The sequence below is a fragment of the Terrapene carolina genome, unplaced genomic scaffold (assembly GCF_002925995.2).
Source record: "Terrapene carolina triunguis isolate 2854851 unplaced genomic scaffold, T_m_triunguis-2.0 Scaffold604, whole genome shotgun sequence".
Taxonomy (NCBI): Eukaryota; Metazoa; Chordata; order Testudines; family Emydidae; genus Terrapene; species Terrapene triunguis.
In genome coordinates, this window is record NW_020664955.1 from 986,925 (window position 1) to 1,008,623 (window position 21,699).

General features: G+C 52.9%; 1 protein-coding gene across 2 annotated transcripts; it reads right to left on the reverse strand.

Annotated features, from left to right (window-relative positions):
• Positions 1-499: 499 nt before the first annotated feature.
• Positions 500-19,396, reverse strand: SMPD2 (sphingomyelin phosphodiesterase 2). Of its 2 annotated transcripts, none has more exons than XM_026659168.2 (11): positions 19,325-19,396; positions 13,794-14,016; positions 12,132-12,228; positions 11,890-11,966; positions 4,462-4,555; positions 4,257-4,346; positions 3,552-3,634; positions 3,150-3,282; positions 2,726-2,830; positions 1,530-1,686; positions 500-870 (listed from the first exon to the last, which is right to left on the reverse strand). In XM_026659168.2, exons 2-11 carry the CDS (start codon positions 13,841-13,843, stop codon positions 527-529), a joined length of 1,230 nt encoding a protein of 409 aa, XP_026514953.1. In that variant the 5' UTR covers positions 13,844-14,016; positions 19,325-19,396; the 3' UTR covers positions 500-526. The 2 variants fall into 2 exon arrangements, with proteins under 2 accessions (XP_026514953.1, XP_024066284.2); XM_024210516.3 differs by having other exon boundaries at positions 13,794-13,918; positions 19,325-19,366.
• Between the last annotated feature and the right edge of the window lie 2,303 nt (positions 19,397-21,699).

Here is a 21,699-nt window from a genome sequence, read left to right on the forward strand (position 1 = left end):
CTCGGGTTTCACTGCTCCGGTATCTGAACTAGCTGGATTAAAGCTAGCTCAGGTATGTCTACACGTGCGACAGTAGCAACCAGCGACTGCAGTGTAGACACGTACCCTCAGTCACAGCCGGACAATTCTAACTGTATTACCAACAGGCCTGTCCTATCCCTGCGTGTGTCGAGGGGAACAGCAGTCTCTGTTCTCTCCTATGAAGATGCCCCTTCGAGAGATCTCCCGTGACTAACACCCCACCTCCTGTTAGCAGTGTTAAAAGCACTCAGTCTCTTAAAGGGGTGAATACAATCATCTGTTCAGAAAGTTTATTTAACTCGAAAAGGCAGCGATAGAAAACCTGCTGTAATCGGTAAGATACCAAATGCTCGGTAATGCTGCTTGTTTAAAAATCAAGTTAACCATAAAAAGGTCTGTGGAGCAATCCAGTGCAAAGGAAACCGCCTGCCCTCCCCCTGCTCTCCAGGGCAGTTGCTGCCAGCTGAGCGCCCAGGAGCCTCTTGATCCCCCCCCCCCCCCCCCCCTACATGGAGCTGAGCTTGTCCTGCAGCGCCTGGAGCGCCAGCCTCATCTGCTCCTCCGTCCCCTGCAGCATCTTCACCTCGATGGTGTGGAAGACGTACAGCACCATCGAGAGCAGCAGCACCACCGTGGCCAGCAAACTCAGCAGGGAGAAGGAGAACTTGGGGAAAGGCTGCGGGGAGTCCCAGCCCACCAGGGAGCTCAGGCCCATGGCCGCCTGCAGGAGCAGCAGGAGCAGGGCCAGGATGGCCATGCGGCCGTTGGAGTAGCGCTGGCGCTCGGCGGCGTGCAGCCCCACCCTCACCTCTGTCCGGGCCTCGTTCACCACGTCCACCAGCTCTGGCTCTGCAAGAGAAAACGGGGGCTTAGCCGCCGCGTGGGACAGCTCCTCCCAGCCAGCCAGGCCACCTTGGATACAGCTCCAGTCTCCCCAGGGGCTCACGGCGTCTTACCCGCCGGAGAGACGCACCGTGCCGATAAGGCAATCAGTGGGACCGCTAAGGCCTTGTCTATGCGGGGCGAGGGGATTAATTTGCACACTAACTGGTGCCTCTGTCAATGTGGTACCTGGCGTACGCCGTTTTCTGCTTCAGGATGGAGCTTTGTGCAGAGTGAGGGGCATTCTGGGCAGGTATCCAACAGTGCTTTGCTTTGCTGCTGGGCTCTATGCATTCTGGGTCTTTCTCGCCATGCGGTGTGAGATTCCCTAGTGCCAGCTGGATGGAAACGATTGGGCTGTGGGATCAAACCCAACCATTCCCTCGATTGCTCTCTTGGGGTTTGCAAACGGCCCGCCCGGTCCACCTGCTATCGTGGCCTCGTTCCTGCAGAGCCTGGAAGGAGCTCTGACGTGGCTGTGGTCGGAGGCCCACCTAATGACTTGGCAGGCTGACCCGGCTGGCAGAGCTCTCTCAAGATCCCAGCGCTCCAGGCTGCCCGACAAGCTGCCCTCCCTGAGCCAGCTGCGCCCCCGTTGCCGAGGTCTGAGCGGCCCAACCACTCACCGACTGCACTGCTGCTCGAGGCCTTGGCCTCCTCTCGTGGCTTCACGCACAGTGTAGCAATAACGGCTTCGTGGTCCGAGTAGGGAATGCTCTTGCCAGGGGCGGTGCCCGTGGTGGTCATGAGGCTGTCACACTTCACCACAAAGCGAGACAGTCCCTAGGGGAAGGGAAGACGGAGGGCGATGGGGCACAGTGCTACGCAGGTCCTGGGGCCATTCTCCCCACGGCCCCTCCCCGGCCTGCCATGGGACGTGGCCCACTTGACGGAAGGGAAATCTGCTGCTCCGTGGCCTAGAGGCTGAAGTGGGAGCTGGGAGGCCGAGTGCCCTATTCTAACCACGCAGAAACATCTCGAGACGGAGTTTTTACTGGCAATACTTCCCCACCATCCAGAGGGCTGACAGAGCCGAGCTCCGCCCTCAAGTTACAGACAGAGCAGGGCAGCGACGTCGCTTAAGGCCATGCAGCGAGCAAGTGGCAGGAGCTGGGATTATAACTAAGCCTTCCTGCGTCCCAGACCTGTGCCCACCTGCTCAGACCTGAAAAGCAGGAAGACCCTCACAGTACAAGGGCTATGGATTTTGGCTAAGGGACTTCAAAACCAGCAAGATCTACATATCTATATAATATGGGAGGCAGTGTTGCCTAGTGGACAAGGCCTCAGGAGACCTAGGGTCTATTCCCAGCTCTGCCCCTGGCTTCCTCAGTGACCATGGGCAAATCGCTGCCCCATGCCTCAGTTTCCCCATCTGTAAAATGGGGCTAATGCTATTGACCTCATTGGTAAAAGCGCTTTGAGGTCTAGGGATGAAAAGCGCTGTACATAAGAGCTTGGTGGTGGTAACGGCGGAACAACACTGTGCTCTACCAACACAAAGCAGCATTTGAGCCCAACAGCCCCTGACGCTCGGGTACGTAACAGACGTACCTGCTCTGGAAAGGCTGCTGCCTCTGGGGCCGGGGGCTGAAGCAGCCAGGACAACAGAGTATGAGTGTGGGATGGACCAGACCCAGACAGGCCTCTTCCGCCTCTCCTGTCTGACTCGCAGTGTTGGGAAGCGGAAGGCAATGCAGTCTGCTGGGCAGTGCCCGGCGCCAGGACGCAGCCTGGGGCCCTGTTCCCAGCTCTGCCCCGGATGCAGCCTGTGGCCCTGGGCAGGTCGCCTCCTGTCTCCGCCCCACTGTGCTGCACGTACCTTGTAGAGAATGTAGTCGATGCGGATTCCCAGCGGGAAGGGCTGCAGCTCCTCCTTGTTGATGAAACAGTTGGCTGGGACCAGGGTGCAGCCGTCCTCACAGCCCTGGGAGCCAACACAAGGTCAGTCGGTGCCCCTCCAGACGGACCAGACCCTGCCCTTCTCCCAGAGGAGAGCCAGCGTCCCGCTGAGGGGCAGGGGCTCTGGACTCTTACAGGGACCGCAGCCTGGCTGGTGGCTGGGAGGGGAGGTGGAGGTGCTGGGGGACAGCAGGCCGGGGAGGGAGCTGGGGGCGCTCGGGGTGCAAAGGAGGGGCAGCAGGTGGGAGGGGAGCCCACCCGCGCCAGGCCACTCCTGCGCGCCCACCTGCCCATCTCCCTCGCAACAGCTCCTCCCTGGCCGGGCCCTACGGGGAAGCGTTTACCTCGAACCTCTCTGTGTCGGCAAAGGAGTCTCGCAGCCCTGTCCAGCCTCGCAGCAGCCGGATCCCCACGTCCCCGGGGTGCATGTTCAAATCCCCACCGAGCAGCACCACGTCCGCTCCCTTCGAGGTGTGTCTGAGGGGACGGGGCAGAGTCACTCGATGGGGCCAGAGTGAGCGAGCCCCCCCATCACGCTCCCTATGGCACCCTCTGCTGAGAGAGCCAGGGACTGGAGTAGCTGGGGGCTTCTCCCACAGCTGATACACCCCCTGTGGGGAGTGGCCGGGTCTGGAGCAGTTCCGAGCTCCCCTGCTAACGCCCCTTCGTTCCCGAGATGAGACATCGGGGTACAAACAAGGTCCCACTGGCGACGAGCCCGCGGGCGGCGTCTCAGCTTTACTCACTGTATGAACTGAGCCAGCTCCCAGGCCTGCACCACTCGATGGGGGAGGTAAGCGTCCTTGTCCCGGCAGTACTCCGCATGGAGCTGGGGGAAGGGAGGACACAGGCAATGAATCCAGGCGCTCGGGGACAGTCCCTGGGAACCTAGCTCTCGTCTGCCCTATACCAGTGCCCGGTGTGCTCCCAGGCTCCATGCAGTCTGGCTTTAGATGGCTCAAGCCAAGAGGCACTGGATGGAGAAGGAGAGACGGCTTTTCGCCTCTAGGGCTGAATCCAGCACTGCTGGGTAATGACTCGATATTGCTGGTTAGTGCATCCTACAGGCTCCCATCACACCTGGCACTAACGGAGCCCCTCGCTGGCAGTCTTTTGTTTCCAAGATCTGTGCCAGCAGGGGGTGACCCTGAGCATCTGAACTTCTTTCCTGCCCCATGTCAGAACAGCAATGCTGCTGTGCGGGGCGGGGTGAATGTCCGGGGGGAGAGGGGGGGAACTGATGGTCTAAAGGGGCTCAGCTGGGGCTAGTGGGGTGAAATTGAGCAAAGGGCGATCAGGAACCCTTTCCTACTGGTGGAACGGTCTTCTAAGGGAAATAGTGAGAGACCCCATGGCTTTAGACAGCTCAAGCTAGACTGCACCGTGTTTTTCCAGTGACTCCCAGCCCCTGTCAGATCCTTGGCCCCCACCTTCCCGGCAGTGAGACTCACGTGGGTCACGTACACATGGAAGATAATCCCACAGATCTTGATGATGAGGAGCCCCACGGCCTTGCCGCAGAACCAGTCCCCGTGCTGGAGCTGCCGGGACAGGAGAGGAGAGAGAGAGAAGGCTGGTTACAATCCGCACGTCGCTGCAAAGGCCCCCCCCCTTGGCCGTAAGCAGCCCCCGTGGTGGCCGGCCCCCTGCACTCACCATGTAGGGGTAGCCATTCAGGGAGTACTGGTACAGGAAGGTGTCCAGGATTGGGTATCTGGAGAACACGCAGAGCCCACTGCCAATCACACCGCTACGAAAGAGAAACTACAGTCACCATCTTCAGCGAGAGCAGGGCCGTCTTGTCACTCAACCCTGCCCTGCCTTTGGGGGTCACTAGGTGGGGTTACTGAGCAAAACTCCCGGAGGAAAGGAGTGGGGTCTAGTAGTTACAGCAGGGGCGAGGTGTCAGGACTCCTGGGTTCTATTCCTGGCTTTGGGAGGGGAGTGGGGCTGGGGTTATATAGTAGCGGACTGGGGGGGTCAGCAGTCTCCCAGCCAGATTTAAAAGGGGTCTTATTAATGAGTTAAGGTAAGCGATCGGCTAGAAAAATGTCGTTGCTATCACGTGATGCACGTATCTGGTGGGCAACCAAGGTGGATATAGATGCTGGAAGTGGTGCAGTTTTTTTTTATATCACGTAAATGTTTAAACGTTGTTGGGCATCAAGTCTGAACAAAACCCCATCAAATCCCCAAAAGGGCCATAACTCGAAGAAACACAGTCTTAATTTTGACCAAAATTGGCAGAAAACGTCTAAGTACAATTGATAATGCAACTTTGTTCTCAAAATAGTACTGTCTGGGAAATATTTAGCACCAGGTGATATATTTGATGCATGTTCCTGTATTTTTTTTGCTTGTGGTTAAAGCAGAAGTCTGTAGTCATGCGACAGCATGAGCCTGTTTGTACCATGTAATGCATCCAAATATTTGTCAGTATTCGAAGAAAGGACTGATTGGAGAAAAGTTTTTGTCGCTGTTTTATATTTTATGAATACTGGCTGCTGTCCAATGCTTGCTGCACCTGCCACTGATGTTAATACAGTGTACACCCTGATGAAATACTTTCTGGGTATGTTCTGCTCTCTAGGCCAGGTCTAGACTTATGATGAAGCAACCTCCTGCAAAGCACAGTTGATTAAATGGAGGACTCAAAGGGAATTTGACAATGGCCGCCTTGAGATGGGAGACATGCATCGTGCAATGAATGTCATGGGTGATGTAGGCAGTGTGATGCAGGAAAGTGGGTTTGAAGACATCCTTGTGGAAGCCGTCATCTATGCTGCATCAGTCATCTGCCATGCTCTAAGAGGGACCGCATATAACCCTGGTGTTAGAATCCACAAACTTATGAATGAGGCAATGCATTGCTGGAAATGGATGGCACCTGGCGATCCCATGAACAATGTTCTTCCAGAAGAGGAGACGAGCCCCATCTTGGAGAAAGCTCGAGCACGCGTTGAAGCATTTGACAACGTGGAGCCGGCACACGGAGAAAACAGTGTGGAAGCACAGAATGCTCTGGCAGAGCACCCAGTCGCTCCACCAGCTCATGGACACATGTTATCCAAGGAACAAACTGTTCAGAGACTGTCAGGACCTCAGCTGGTTCTGGGCACAGTCACCTAGCAACCTAATGAGCGTGGCTGGGCCCAATAAACCCTCACTAAGTGACTGTGCTCTCTGATTGGACAGAAGGGCCAACAGATCCCTATTTAAGCCTGGCAGACACGCAGCACAGCAGACGAGCTTCTTGTTCAGCCCTTGCTTCATCTCACATCTGTTCCACTCCAGCCCTTGTCCCTGCCTTCCTCGGACTCCTAACGCCTGGCTCTGACCACTGGCTTGTCTCCTGATCACGCCTCCGGTTCTGCCCTTTGGTTCTGCCCCGACCACTAGGCCGGCCTTCTGCTTTGACCACCAAGTCGCACTGCCTACTCCTCAGCGTGTCTGCTCTGGGAGAACTATGTCACGGGATTCTCCCAACTGCTGGTGGATTACGTAGCAGCAAAGAGAGATGATAACAAGTCCATCGAGCTTGAGACATTGGCAGAGATGATTCCACTTGACGTCCAGTGTGGTCATGTGAATGAGGCAAGATGAGGTTGTGTAAAGGTAACAGAAGACAGACTTGTGGAGGATGAGAAGCCAGATATATATCATGTCCCAGTTGATAGGGAACAGAGTACTGGACTACCAGACCCTTCAGTGGTGTGTGGCATGACATGGCCATCAAGCAATCTCTCAGCAAGGACTGTGGGAAGCATCAGCAGCTTTGCCCAAAGGATAAGGCTCTGACACAGTATTACCTGACTATGCATTTTAAGGCAGCTGTAGCAGCTATGACAAACAAAGGTGTGGAATGCAGCCTTCAGCAGTAGATCGCCACAAAGAAGCCACCACAAAGTGCATGGCTGCTGCTGTCCAAGATATTATAAAAGTCATGACTGAAAGAATGACCCTGAAACAAGCCCAGACAACAGCCAGCCACTTGTGAATGCTGCAACGTCTACTGTGGCCCCACCTGAAACTGCAGAAAGCTTGTGCATGACCAGAGAGAATGGCACACAAGAAACGAAGCAGTTTGTAACCAGTAGGCTACAAAGGGGGGAGGTAGGCCTCTTTTGATCCCATAAACAGACATAATCGCAAAGCATTTGGTAATCACAGTTGAACAAAAGAAGACGCAGACAGCACAAGCAATCATTATTGATGGTCAGATATCCAGCAAGCTGACAGTTATTGTCCAGTCCAGAGATGCTGATAGCCAGAGTCTGATGAAGTATGAGCTGGCACCTGCCCCGCTTTCCCTCTTCAACTTGAGATGGATCTCTGAGAAACACCCAAAAGAGCAACATACCCTCTTGGCTGGAGAAAAATCTGTCAATGGTTAAGCTACCTTGTATCACAAGTTGGCTGTACGTTGTGTGACAAGGTACGTCCTTATGGTTGTTCTAAACCTGCTACCTGTTCATTTCATCGGGTGACCCCTGGTTCTTGTGTTCTGTGAATGGGTAATTAACACTTCCCTAGTCACCTTCTCCACACCATTCCTGATTTCATAGACCTCTAGCAAGTTCCCCCTCAGGTGTCTCTTTTCCAAGCTGAACAATCCCAGTCTTTTTAATCTCTCCTCACATGGAAGCTATTCCATACCTTTAATCATTTTTGTTGCCCTTCTCTGTACCTTTTCCATTTCTAACATATCTTTTTTGAGAGGGGGCGACCAGAACTGCACGCAGTATTCAAGGCATGGTCAGCTGCTGAACAGTATCCATGGCTGTTGTTGGTGACAATTACGCAAATGAAGGATCAATGAAATTTGGTGAGAGCCCACAGGCACAATGTCCAAATGCAAGAAGTTTGGAACCTTACTGTGCTAGCAGCATTACCAAAGCAATGTGTGACGATGATGCTATATTCAAAGACTAAATCTAACTTGCAAATTTTCTCCTCACTGTCTGGTTCGTGAAGTGGGAGCAGAGATTGTCAGCTGGTCGTGAAGTGCACTTTGCCGGTGGGTGTCACAGCATCCAACGAGCAGTGCGAGTCGTGCCTGGCCACCATTCTGCAATACCAAAACTTGAGGCAGATCCTGAGGAAGCAGATTCACAAATGTTCTTGCACATTGCTCATGCAAAGCAAACACCCAGAGTAAACAAGCTGCTTGGACTCAGATGCGGAAGTTCTGTGCCAAAGATAATGCTCTGTTTGTGGGGCAGCTGGTGTTGGCCCAAAGAAGAGCTTCATTCCCACGCACAGAGAGGCTATGGAGCTGGGAATGGACGTGCGTCTGAGGCGGCCAAACAGTCATGCACTCGGTCGTGCCTCTACTTCAGCTATCAGTGGCATGGGAAAAAGAGATGGCTGCAGACAGCAGCTGAGCACTCGGAGAAGGAGTTTAGAGCTCTTCTTCCCACCCCTCGCAGCAGGAGTGTGGAAATAGGGGAGCGCCAGAATGTCTCTCACACATCCATTTGGACACCCCACTCCATTGCGATTGTTTGTTCTCAATTCCCCACTCTGGTTTTGGGGCTGAGGCAGGGGCCTGCACTGCTGGTGTCTATGCTTCACTCCCCACCCTGAGCTCAGTGCTTCTGGCATTTACAAAGCATGTCCCATCTCAGCTCGCTGGTCTCAGGGAGGTGGCTGTCGTATGGACTGAGCATGCCCACTCTCAGCAGCCCCCTCCTCTGCTCTCCGGGCTATATGCCTGTCACGTGCCTAGTCTCAGCTCCCTTATGGTCACAGTGCTGTTTGCCTGTGATATGGACCAAGTCTACCCGCTCTCAGCTCCCCGTCTCAGCCTTGTGGCAATACTCAGCACTGCCCTCCCTCACTTTGAGATGCCTAGAAAATCGGGCACAACAACGGACCCCCCCAACCCCGAGTTAGGTGGTGAGGCTCCTTCCTCAGTGAATGGGGAGAGACAGGAATTAAGACTGGGCTTGTTGGTCTAGGGGCCAAACTGGGCTGGGGAGGGCTCCCTCATGCTTGCCTGGTGAATCTGTTCCACTAACTATTATTTGGGGCAACAGCTGGGTTACAATCACTTGTTAGTCCAGTGGTGAGGGATCCCCGGGCTGCCTGATGAGGAGAAGGGCTTTGCCAAAGGTGCTCCCTTGAGCTTGCTGCTGGTCCGCTTTATTAATTGGAGGGCCAAAGGCAGTCTCAGGGCTCTGCTATAGCCCAGTGGTCAAGGGGCAAACCTGGGGTGTTAGAGGTCCTGGTTTGAGTCTCCCTGTGCTAGGGAGGGCCTTTGGTCTTTCCTCTTGAAGTGGTTCCACTTGAATTAAATATTAGTTGGGCCAAAGGGATCCTCCAATGTGAAAAGCTCTCTATAGGCCAGTGGTGAGGGTACTACCTTGGGATGCTGGAGGTGCTGGTTTGAGGCCTCTCCCTGCCAGAGGTGGAAAAGGGATTTGGAGGGGGCGCTCCCTTAGTCGTCCCTCTTAAAGAGATTCCACTTTAATTAAGTATAAGTTCCGCAAAGGTTAGCACTAGAATAACTCTATAGTCTACTGGTTTTGACGCTCGTCTGGAATGTGGGAGAACCAGGTTCACATCCTCCCTCTGCCTGTTAAGAAGAGACTAGAACAGGGGTCTCCTTCCCTCCCAGGTGACCAGGCTAAGAGGCGGGAGCTCCTTGTTTAAGTCCTCTCTCTTTTGCAGGAGGCAAACGCAGCGGGGCATGTGTGGGGTCAATCTACTCCCCCTCTCTGCCCAGAGAACCTGTGGTGATGCCTCAGACCCTACCAGGCCCTGAACAACGTGGAGGTGGGGCAAAGAAAGGGATCTGGCTCTGGGCAAGAGGTGCAGAAGATGCCTCTATGTGTCAGAGGTTTGGGATCCCTCAGCGGTTAAGAGCAGCTTTGTGAGGAGCCAGGTCTATTGCGATTCCCTCCAATGACCAAGAGTTACTCCCTGTAACATCCCAATGGGAGGTAACGCCAGACATGCCCTCCAGGCCACAAACCCATAGACTTCCCCAGGACACTAGTCAAGTATCCTTAGGCTTGGAAGGACCAGATTTTTATCAGTAAACGTCGCTTTCACTGCGCACACACAAACCGATGGAAAAAAATATGCGGTAAGTGAAATCTACAGACAGGCCGAGTCAGAAAAATGCTGCTTGATTAACTTCGTATATTTCGACCTGTGGCGTTGACAATTTGTATTTTAACGGTTATAAAGCTTTAACTTGTTGAATCTCAGCATCTACTGTCATTAAATAATTATTCCCTGACCTCTCCCTCTAACATTCCAGCAAAGGAGAAGATTTCATGTGGATAATACATTTTAAAAATGCTTAAAATCATAATTCAGTGCAACTGTGAAATTTTCAATCAATCAAAATTGAAAAATATGCTTCACAATAAATATCAACACTACTGGTCGAAAGGATAAACAAATCAACATCGAATTCTGGCAAGTCTAAGTATCCCTTAAGCATTTTCTTCTGGCAGAGGGAGATGGGACAGTTAGTACAGACACAGGGGATGACTTTAAGGCTATTCTATCAACTCTATAAATGTCATAGCTCCCCGTATGGGAGAGTCTCCAGGGGGAAAGAGGGATTCACTCATGCAAATCCCCAGGCAGGTAAACAGATCTGGAAAAGGCTCAAAACCCCACCGCCCCCAGCCTGGGAAATTGCACAGACTGGTTTGGACTGGTTGAAGGCAGCGACCAAATAAAGAACTGGGAAGGGTAGAAAGCAACCAGCCTGACATGGGGAAGGGGGTCACTCTCACTCGACCCAAGAGGGGATGTGTCGCTGTGACCAAGAGGCACAGATCCGGTGGGGAAGGTCTAAGAGACTGTGCCCATTAGGGTGTCCATGTGGAAGGCGGGTGACACTCCACAGCAATTGACTAGCCATTTATTCACACCTCAGTTAATCATGTATGAACCACTTACAAGCACACCTTTAATATCAAGCCTGTCCCAGGCTGTATCTGAGGGGGCAGGAGACATAAGGGCTGGGCTAGCACTGGAAGGGATGACCCCGCTTGCCTTTTTCCCTGACAAAGTCCGCTTGGGTGCTCCTGAGAGATGGTGTCTCAGCGAGTCGCTATCTGCTGCCTCCAGTCCCTTTGTGCCTGCCCATTTATGGTCATGCCACAGCAGCCCCATGGGCAAGCTCCGCCCAGAGAACGCCAAGAACCCAGTGTCACTGCCCCGGGCACTGCAAAGACAGCTGGAGAGCATCACTATTCCCTGCTGGGATCTCAAGAGAGCTGCAAAGGGCCTGTGATATAATCTCCAGAGATAGCTTGCGACATCCAGCTAATACCCTGCCCTCGGGTGATAGGCTACCCTGGGAGGGGGGCGGGGAGAATGTTCACCAATCACCACCCTAAGGCTCTGTGTCAGAGGGGCAAAGGCCGCTCACCTGCCATGGTCCCTGGGGCGGGGACACGCACGTAGCAGCCTGCCAGGGTTCAGTGCTGGCATAACAGCAGCAAACTTTATTATGATTAAGAGGCGGCGCTTTCTGCTGAGCAAAAGAAAGGGTGTCTCTTATTTCCAGAGAACCTTTCCTCCCAGCATGCTTCACAGACCACTGCATTCGGGTCACTGAAATGCAGCCGTCTCTGGGGTGGAACGTGGCAGCTGTTTAACAGTGCACCCCATCAGGTTCATGCAGCACCTGACATCTTACAGTGAGCTGTAGCTCCATAAAGCCAACCTGAACCCACGCGAACTCCAACTGCTTCCTTCGCCCAGAGCTCAGCATGACGAAGCATTGCCAATCCCAATCCATGAGCTCGGCTTAGCAGCCATGAGATCGTTAAAAATACCTTCCAGATTCTTTTTGTCTCCTGGTGTCATAGCTGCCAGGGCTGTGTTTTCAGACTTTCCTCTGCAACCACGAGAGACAGGAACCTCCCATCTTTTTTTTTAAGCCGAGATTCTCAGAGAATCACACGGGTTGAGGAGCTGGGACTTCAGGAAAACCATCAATGACCGCAAAGCTCCTGATAAGATCCCGTGAGTTTGCAAAACTGAGTGCTACCTGCTGCCAGGGCCCCTCTGATACACGGATAAGCAGCACCCGGGGACTCCAACAGCACCTCTTACCTTTTGAAGTAGTGGGAGTAGGGGTAGCAGGCAGCCAGCTTCTGTTTCAGCTCACAATAGTCCCTCTCGCTCCACACCTGGAGAAGCAGGAGAGAGGCTGAGAGCAGCGGGAACTCGAGTCACAGAAGAGAAGCCAGCCCAGCCCCACCTGCTTCCATGGCCCTCGCCCTCTCCCTCCTTCACCCCCACTCCAACTCCCAGCCCTCATCACCTCCCGCACCCTGGCCTCCCTGAGCCCTCACCTCCTGTAAGAGTGCCAGGTCGAACCCCTCCTGGCTAAGCGTGTCGCCAATCAGCCCAATGCGCTCCTGCCGCAGCTTGCTCAAGTAGCGAATCGCCCTGGGGGGGGGAGAAAGGAGAGGCTGTGACGGGCATCCTTGACAGAGGCTCACCTCCTCCTCCAACCAGCGCAGCTCAGGCCCCTAGTGCCTTGAGCAGTCATAGGGAAAGGCATCTAGGGAAGGGTGCCCATGTGCTGGGAGACCCCTGAATGCCAAGGATCGCCCTCCAAACACGCAGTGGTCTAGAGCCCCAGCCCTGTCCTGCTTGAGGCAGGGATACAAAAGGGACAGGAAGTTTCCTTCAGCCTCTTGCACGCTCATCTCAGCTTCAAAGCAAGAGAGACTCCTCCAGGGCTGGCCTGCGGGGACAGAGGGGCAAGCAGGGTGGTTGCCCTGGGCACCAATTTCCGGCATGTGGGAGGACACCAAATCGGAGGTTTGGGGGGTTTTTTGGCTCAGCCATTTGCGGGACATTGGAAACATTTTCTGCCCCAGTTAACAAAACACCCAGGGCCGGCCCTGGACACAGCGCAAGGAGAAGCAGGAGCAGCCGGGTTTAAAATCAGACCAGACACAGGACTAGGAAGGTAGAGAGGAGGGGTGGAGGGGATTTGAATTCAATAGGGCTTCATGGCCCTGGTCGCGTCTAATGCCTACGACTCCACAAAGCCATACGCAAGATGAGAGCCCTTGTGGGAGGCCGTGTTTACAGGCCTGGCCTGACTCCTGCATGGGTCACGTAAGGTACTTTGCATGCGTTCTTGGGAATCGGGGGCAGCGTGTACCCAACACACACTAGCTGAGCCAGTTTCCTTGCCCAAACCCGAACCCGCAATGCGCACAGTCTGCCTGCAGGCAAGAGCTGCCGGTGCATGAAACAGGGTTGGCAGTCTGGGCTGAGGAGGCTGGCACAGAGCCCACAGCAGTGACGATGTGAGCAGCGCCGAGGCTCCCTGTATGGGGGGGAAGAGTGGGGCTTGCTCCAGGAAGGCAGCTCGTTGCAAATGGACAGGGGAGGAGGGACCAAGGTGGAGCAGGATGGAGCCCCTGGACCTGAGTAACTCCTGACTGCAGGGTGCAGATCTGCAGCTAAGTTGGGAGGGATGGGTTAACTGAGGCCCTGCTTTGCCTCTGCTGAAAGATCCCCCCGCCCCTCAAGACAGGGGCATCCAGCTTTGTGACATTTCACTCACACATCCCAGTGGCCTGGTTGTGAACAACGGGCACCAGGTCCCATTCCCAGGCACCTCCTCTAGGATAAACGACAACGCTGCCACTGCCAGCATCTCCCACCCCAGGATCTCCATGCGCTTTACAATGGCAGCCCTGCTGGGAGGCGGAGGGACATATGTTAGCGTCCCCACTTTACAGGAATTGAGGCACAGAGAGGCATCAAACCAGCAGCAGCGCTCCTGGCTTGCAAGTCCCCTGCTTTAACCCCTAGATGTAATAATCGGGAACGTGCTGAGAGAGATCAGAGGGACCCCCTGGTTGCACGTCTGTGCTAAGGTATGTCATGCCTCTCCCGGGTGAACCTGCACCCACTGCCCTGGAGAGCCACCCTCCACCAGTCTGCTTTGAACTCTGCTCGTCCAATGGAAGAGCAAACAAACGGCGACTTACCAGCAATTGAGGTTGAAGACGCGCAGCTCCAGCGGCGGATCTGTGTCCATCACAGCCAGCTGGTGGATCGCCGAGCCTTCTTGCTGTTCAAGGAGCAAAGGGCGGAAAGCGAGGGGAATCCTGCTCTGATGACGAAGCCAGCGAGAAAGGGGTTGGAGGTGGTTTGAATCAGGATCCCCCCTCGGTTCCGGGCATCTACAGGTTCTCAGTCCCCGGAGTGGAGCTGAGTGAGGAGAGAGGCTTCAGGCTTTGCCAGGTGATAGGGTAACTAAGACCGCTGCATTGGCAGGTTAGCTGGAGAGGACAAGGGGGTGGGGCGACTGCTGGCACTATCTCAACACAAACACCTGTGCTTCTGTATGCATCTCTCAGCTAACTCCCGGAGGCAGCAGATGGGAGGCGACAGTAGGAGGGAAAGGTGCAGAGCTAAGAGGGGTTCAGGAATTAAAGGGACATGCACAGGTGAGACTGGGCACATTTACACTCGCTAAGCCCGCACGGACATGCGGCTTGGCTTCTCTTTTTCAAGGATTTCAGCTGAAGCAGGTGAAGAGATGAACCCCCACCCCACCTGCGGCTGCTACTCAGACAGCACAGCGGCTGGGAAGTGCAGGAGAGCCAGGCAGTGAAACCGACTACGCTCCTAAGTGAAACTGACCGGCCAGGTTTTCCCCCACCAGGCTGAAAGAATCAATCATGAGAAGTGTACTGGATTTTTAAAACTCTTCCTGTTTTAATCTTTAATCTGGCCCTGGGCAGATGACTTGGGCTTGCAGGGCTAAAAATTGCAGCGTAGGGTACGTCTACACAGCTATTAAATACCAGCTATACAGGGTCAGCTGGCTCAGGCTTGCGGAGCTTGGGCCGTGGGGCTAAAAACTGCAGTGTAGATGTTTGGGCTTGGACTGGAGCCCGAGCTCTGGGACCCTGCAAGAGAGGGAGCTCAGGTTTACAAGGTCTATAGGTGCCTAAAGTTGCAGATAGGCGCCAAAGTCAGCTATTGTTAATTTGTGCCTAGTACCTTTCATTGGGGGGACCTGAAAGCGCTGCACAATTCTTCCTCCTTCCCCATCTACACCTCTGTCACCACCAGGCAGGATTAGCACAACCTGTTCTTTTCAGGGTTCCCCTAGACGTTCATGCTGAAAGTTGAGCTAGTGCATCACACAGCGGCCTGATTGCTCAGGGGAGCAAGGCGGAAGCAGCTCATGACACCTGTGCTCTGCACACCGCTCCGGCACGCAGGTGCCAGTCGGGGCGTCAGTTTCAATCTATAAGGCACTATGTGGTTTGGAACCTGGCCACAGCCGAGACTATCTCTGCCCCTAAGCCCTACTGCAACTGCAGGCAGTCCCTACACATGAGCTCCTCACAGGCCCAGAATGCTCTCAAACAGATGGTTCTGTGGCACCGAATCCTGCAACCTGCGCCCAAGTTTATTCGCCTTTGGAGCTTATTGCCAGGCTAGTCTTTTCAGACAGCGCTAGCTAAGAAGTTGCCTTCTTTTCCATTCCCAGTTGCTTCCCAGGTAGGGGGCTGGTTAATTGGGGGAGGCTTAAAATTTCTGCCCATTGAAAGGAAGTGAGACATACCACAGAAATGGGCAAACTATAGATTATTCAGACAATAGATGCACGTGTAGGTACAGCACGTATAAGCGCAAAACCTTACGTTAATGCAATGCTGAAATTTGCACATTTAAACACAGGCCATGCAGGGAATGAAAGAGTTAACATGAGCACAGTCACATTAATTCACTCAACACTGCACACACTGCATGAATTAAGGGGGAAATATTAAAAGCCTAAGTATCCATCAAAATGACAAGATACGAACAAGGAGACGGAATTAACGTTGCTCTGAGATCCGTACACGGTTTCATTTCCTGAACTGCCGGTGTTTAAATTTGCAAGCTCCACTGTGTATTAACACAGGCATTTGCATGTATCTTCTTTAGTTAAAAGAAAGAATCAACCCGACGACGGGGTTGCCTAACTGCGTATTGGTACAATTTCAAGGTTTTAACTCAATTATCTGCAGAGACCACCCCACCCCCCGCAGCATTATGCAACTGTGCAGTACACAGAACCCCACTACTTCAACCACAGTAAATACTGTTACTGTGCATGTGCAAGGCGAACCTTTCAAATGTTTGTAAACTCTCAAGGCGATATTCCTCCTTTAAGAGGAACCACAGCTTTAATAGTCTAAAGTGGTGTTATAAAACAGGACCGCCTCCCTGTCCTAAACTATTGCAACAAGGGTGTTGCTTTGCAGTGTGAAACAGCTTATCTGTTCCTCCCCAGAGGTGGCTGCATTTCAGTGTGGTTTGTGAAGCGCCTTGTCTCTCTTTGTACCCACTCACCGCCCCAGAGCATTTTCAGAGCATTCTAAAAAAAAGAATCCGTTGGGCTGGAACTTTCTTAGCACTTGGCCTAAAGGTGACTATTTTCAAAGAAAGTTTGAAGACCATGTGATCTTCAGTAGGCTTGCATGCAAACATGTAACAAACCCATGGCCATTCGGAACATCACGGTAAGGGATGGTCTTCTTTAACGGTGTACCCACATTCAACGGACACAATGTTCAACATGACATTACCCGTCCACACTGACTGCAAAGTCATGAGTAACACGGTGTTAGTTAACACAACGTAGTTTTCTAGTGTAGACAAGCCCCTAGATGGACATAACTTCTCCTGACCAAAAGGACAGGCCCTCACCACTGTAGATAGGAGATTCTCCATTAGCTATAGGCAGTGGAGGGCTGATATCACAGAAGTGATTAGTTCTGACTCCAGCCAGCAGCAGGCAGTGATTGCCCCTACCAGTTTGTTACCATAAGAACATAAGAATGGCCCTACTGGGTCAGACCAAAGGTCCATCTAGCCCAGTATCCTGTATCCGACAGTGGCCAGTGCCAGGTGCCCCGGAGGGAATGAACAGAACAGGTAATCATCAAGTGATCCATCCCCTGTCGCTCATTCCCAGCTTCTGGCAAACAGAGGCTAGGGACACCATTCCTGCCCATCCTGGCTAATAGCCACTGATGGACCTATCCGCCATTAATTTATCTAATTTTTTTTTTGAACCCTGTTATGGTCTTGGCCTTCACAACATTCTCTGGCAAGGAGTTCCACAGGTTGACTGTGTGTTGTGTGAAGAAATACTTCCTTTTATTTTTATTTTATTATATCTTAGAGCCAGTTGAGTTATCCCTTATGGATACCACTCACTGTGAATATAGTCCTGGTTTTGGTCAGTGAATCATTTAACTAACCCAACCCTCTTTTCTTGGACTGCGTTTATGAATCGTAAGTATTCATGCTTTGCAAGACACCATTTGTGTTCTGCGATTGGCCATCTAAGTCATCCTGATTAGATCACAAACATTTTCAATAAGGGAATGCCACCCCGTCCAGTATGGATTTTTGGGCAATTCATCCTTTGTGCTAACACGAGCAAATCATTTGAATTAATACCTTCCGACACTCAAATGATGAATTATAATACAGTGGAACCACAGAGTTACGAACACCTCGGAAATGGAGGTTGGTTGTAATTCTGAAATGTCTGTAACTCTGAACAAAACGTGCTGGTTGTTCTTTCAAAAGTTTACAATTGATCACTGACTTATACAGCTTTCAAATTTTACTTTGCAGAAGAAAAATGCTACTTTCCCTTTTTTTAAGTAGTTTACGTTTACCACAGTACTGCACTGCATTTGCCTTTTTTTTGTGTGTGTGTGGTCTCTGCGGCTGCCTGACTGTGTACTTCCGGTTCCAAATGAGATGTGTGGTTCACTGGTCAGTACATAACTCTGGTGTTCGTAACTCTGAGGTTCTGCTATAATCATTATATATATATGATAATAGCACCCTAGTCAAATCAAGGTCTCAATGTGTTGGGTGTTGTACATACCCCAAATAAGAGGTAGTTTACAATCCAAATACCTACACAGCTTACAATCTAAATTCACAAAGGGTGGGAGAAAGGAAGTATCATTATTCCCATTTTACAGAGGCCAACTGAGGCACAGAGAGAATAAATGACTTGCCCAAGGTCACACAGGAAGCGAACTCTAACCTGAATTCCAGTCTGTTGACGTAACCATCCTTTATCCACGTGACTCACGCATTGCACTGAATTAAAATGGGGGCTTTTATTAAAAAGCAAAGATGTGTTTGTGTTCCTATCTGATCGACCGTACTATATATTATAAACAACATTAACATATTAAAACAAGACAGAGGGAGATGCCGTGGTTACTGCCCAGCTATAACACATGGTGTCATGCATAGTCATAGACAGGATATGAAACCCAGCTAAAAATTCCTTTTTTTTTTTTTTAAAGTCACGTGAACACAGTTAACCATGTGAAGGGAAGTTCAGAGCCACCGTGTAAACACTCAGAATGGAGTGAGCTGGAATTATACGTCTGATCTGTGCAGTATTTGGTGTCCGTCTAATGAAGAGTTGAAACAATTACACGTGACATACTTCCGTAAGGACGTACAGTGGGTAAAAGGGCTTTACAGAGATTTATTAAGATTCCACCCCTGTGCGGGGATCAGGGCTGCTTTAAAGCTGCCATGACATGTTCAGTGGAAATATGGAACTGCCAAAAGTCAGCAGGAGAGGACGAGTATAAATGTCCCAGGCCCGGTCTGCACAGCGGTTGGGTACCAGCGTAAGGGCGAGGGGTGTGATTTCGTGTTTAAAACCAAAAGAGTTAAATCAGTCCAAACCCTAGCATGGTTATGGAGGTATAAAGGCACCTCATACTGGTAACGCTTATTCCCCTTAATGCATGGGAGCGGTTATAAAAAGGATTTTTATATGCTGCTATAGCTGCATCCATGTTAAGGGGCAGTATCACTTCAACTCTAGCACACACTGAAACTTCGCTCTTGTTAGCCCCTCGCGGAACAGGGGTCTCTGACTCCTGGCGTAGCACGTGCAGAACCACCATGGGGCCCGCACTTTGGCACCCTGTGCAATAGCGCTCGGGCTCACTGATATGCACGTCTCCTGGGGAACGGACGGGCAATTCAACCTACTGCGCACCCCCTCGCCTCCCCGAGCCTAATAGGGGCGCATGCAAGCCGGGCCCCATAGCCGGCCCCTGAGGGTTTTCAGAAGTGGGAGGGGGGAGGCAAGTCACCCCCCCAATCATTACATCTTTCAGAAGCAGGGACAAAACGCCTGGCGCTTTGCAGCGCTTTGCCATTTGCAAGCGCTAGAGACGCGAGGCGATTAATAAACTCGCTGCACGGGAGGGATCGGGGCGCGGGGGGGGGGGGAGGGAGTAGCCCCCCCCGGCAGGAGAGAGGCGCCCTCAGGGTAGAGCTTGGAAGCCAGCGGACAAAGGAAGCAGCCGCGTCTCCCTGCCGCTGGGCCCGTGGCTGTGCCCTGGCGAGCGCCGGCGGGAGCCTGGCACGGCTGCCAAGGGGGTGCCCGCAGCCCCGCCCCGCCGGGGACACATGGGTGCGCCAGTCCCTCCCCCCCAGGTCGCCGCTGGGGGAGTCTCACCTGCTGCGGGCTCGCGCCATTTTCCCGGGCGGCTGAGCCAGCGGCGAGGCGGGGCGCGCGGGGCATGCTGGAGCTTGGAGTCCTTCCCGGCGGCCGCCGCCTGTTGCTGGGGGGGGGGCTGTGGGAAACTACCAATCCCGCGGGGTGGCGCTGCCGGCTGGGCGCGGGAACTACAAGTACCAGGGGGCTGTGCGGCTGCAGGCGCCAGCTGCTCTATGAGCGAGGGGGGGTTAGCTGGAAGCGAGGCAGGGGGATAAGTAGCGGGGGGGCGCTGCACAGGGGGCTGCACATTGTGGGGTGTGCATGACTCACTCTGGGGGTGGTGGGTTCCCCCAGGCTAAGGGGGAGGGGTTTCTAGTTTTAAGGGGTGCAGGGGGAAGGATTGGGGGGAGCGTGTGTTTGTTTGTGTTGGGGAGAATGCACAACTCTTGCACTTTAAAAGAGAGCCTGGCCTGCCAAGGTGCCTACATTTCTAGGGACATGCCTCGCCTCCACGGTCCCCCTCCAGGCCCAGTTCTAAACAAGCCTCTGGAGAGAAGCATGCAGGCCCACTGCAAATCCCTGACACAATAGATCAGGAGGGCAGGTAGAAATGAAGGGGAAAGATTGGGGTGGAGAAAGAAAGAAAACATGCTGGAGGTGGAGACAGGAAGAGAGGGGGCAGTTCAGGTTTGTTTACACACACAACTTTACAGAGCGATTTAGTTCAAGGGCTGCAGACACATTTATTGATTTAAAGCGGGTTATATCTGTTTAACTTGCACCTGTAAATTTACTGACACAAGACAAGGCCCCAATAGTAAGAACATAACAGCCATCCTAGGTCAGAGACCAATGGTCCATCTAGCCCGGTATTCTGTCTCTAACAGTGCCAGATACTTAAGAGGGAATGACTAGAACAGGGCAATTATCAAGTGATCCATCCCCAGGCATCCAGTTCCAGTGTCCAGCAGTCAGAGGTTTAGAGAGCCCCAGCCCATAGGGTTGCATCCCTGGCCACCTTGGCTAATAGCCATTGATGGACCTATCCTCCAGGAACTTATCTAATTCTGTTTTGAGCCCAGTTATTCATTTGGCCTACACAACATCCCCTGGCAACAAGTGCCACAGGTTGACTGTGCATTGGGTGAAGAGGTACTTCCTTTTGTTTTAAACCAGTGTTTGGACTCTGAACTCAGCCAAGGGGAGGTTTCACCCACACAGGCTGTTGGAAATACTAGTGGAGGGCCAGAGAAGAACATGCAAGGGTCTAGGAATGGGCTATCAGGCCATCCCTAGCCAAACACCAGGGAGTTTTCAGGGGGTTGTCTGCCCACCCCATCCACAGCCCATTTTATACTATAATGACCCTAGCTCCAAAGTTCTGTGCATCTCCATGGGGGAACATGCACACAGTGATCGACTGGCTCTGCCCCACCATTGCCTCAAGGAAACGGGGGGATGGAGCACGTTCAGGATCCAAGTCTCTGAGCCTGCTCCTCCTTCCCCAAGCAGCAGCAATAGATTGCCATTAAGGGGCTATAACACTTGAAGGGTGGTATACCACATTAAGGGGCTATACCACTGTAGATTAAGGGGCTATACGGTTGTGTACAGCGCCTAGCACTATGGGCGCCTAGGCCCTACGCTAATACAGATAAATGAAAGCAGGGACATAGACCCAGATCAGCTGAGATTCCCTCCCTCCAGAGTATTTCACATGGGTCTGCTCACTTCCCACCCCTTTTCCTTCTTGTCCACGCAGTCTGTCTGCTCCTCCTATACCATCACTTCTCTACCCGCCTGGCCAGTCGCACCCCCATTTCAACTCCTCCCCCCCCCCCAATTGCTAGGCTCCCAATAACATTCTCCACACCCCTCACACAATAGGGTCTGCTCCCCCCCACATTTCCCCCACCCCTTCATTTGATCCCACCAGTAAGTTTCCTACATGAACCCCATTCCAGTTTTTCCCCTCCTCCCGCATTTTCCCTCCAGACCTGCCCCTCTCCCCACAATACCAGTTCCCCATTCTTACCTGGGCCTATCTACCAGCTGGAGAATGAAGCAGTCGGTCCCAGAGCTCTCCTGTCTGGTGGGCTGCTCCTGAGGAGCGGGGCAGGTGCCATGATGGGGGGGTGGGTGCAGTGACCGCAGGGGGTACAGAGGTCTGGCAGCCCTGGGTAGGTCTGGCTAACAGAATGGTGCCATGTCACAGGTTCTATTGCCTTTTTCAAAACCACCCTGAGATTGGTAGCATTACATACTTCCTGGATTGGCCAGTCCCCATCTACTCACCGGCCTGGCACTGGCGTGGATGTATGCATGGGGAGTGTGTGCATTGGATTTATCTCAACAGTCTGTTTCACCCACTCTGCATCCATGAAGCCTAAGCA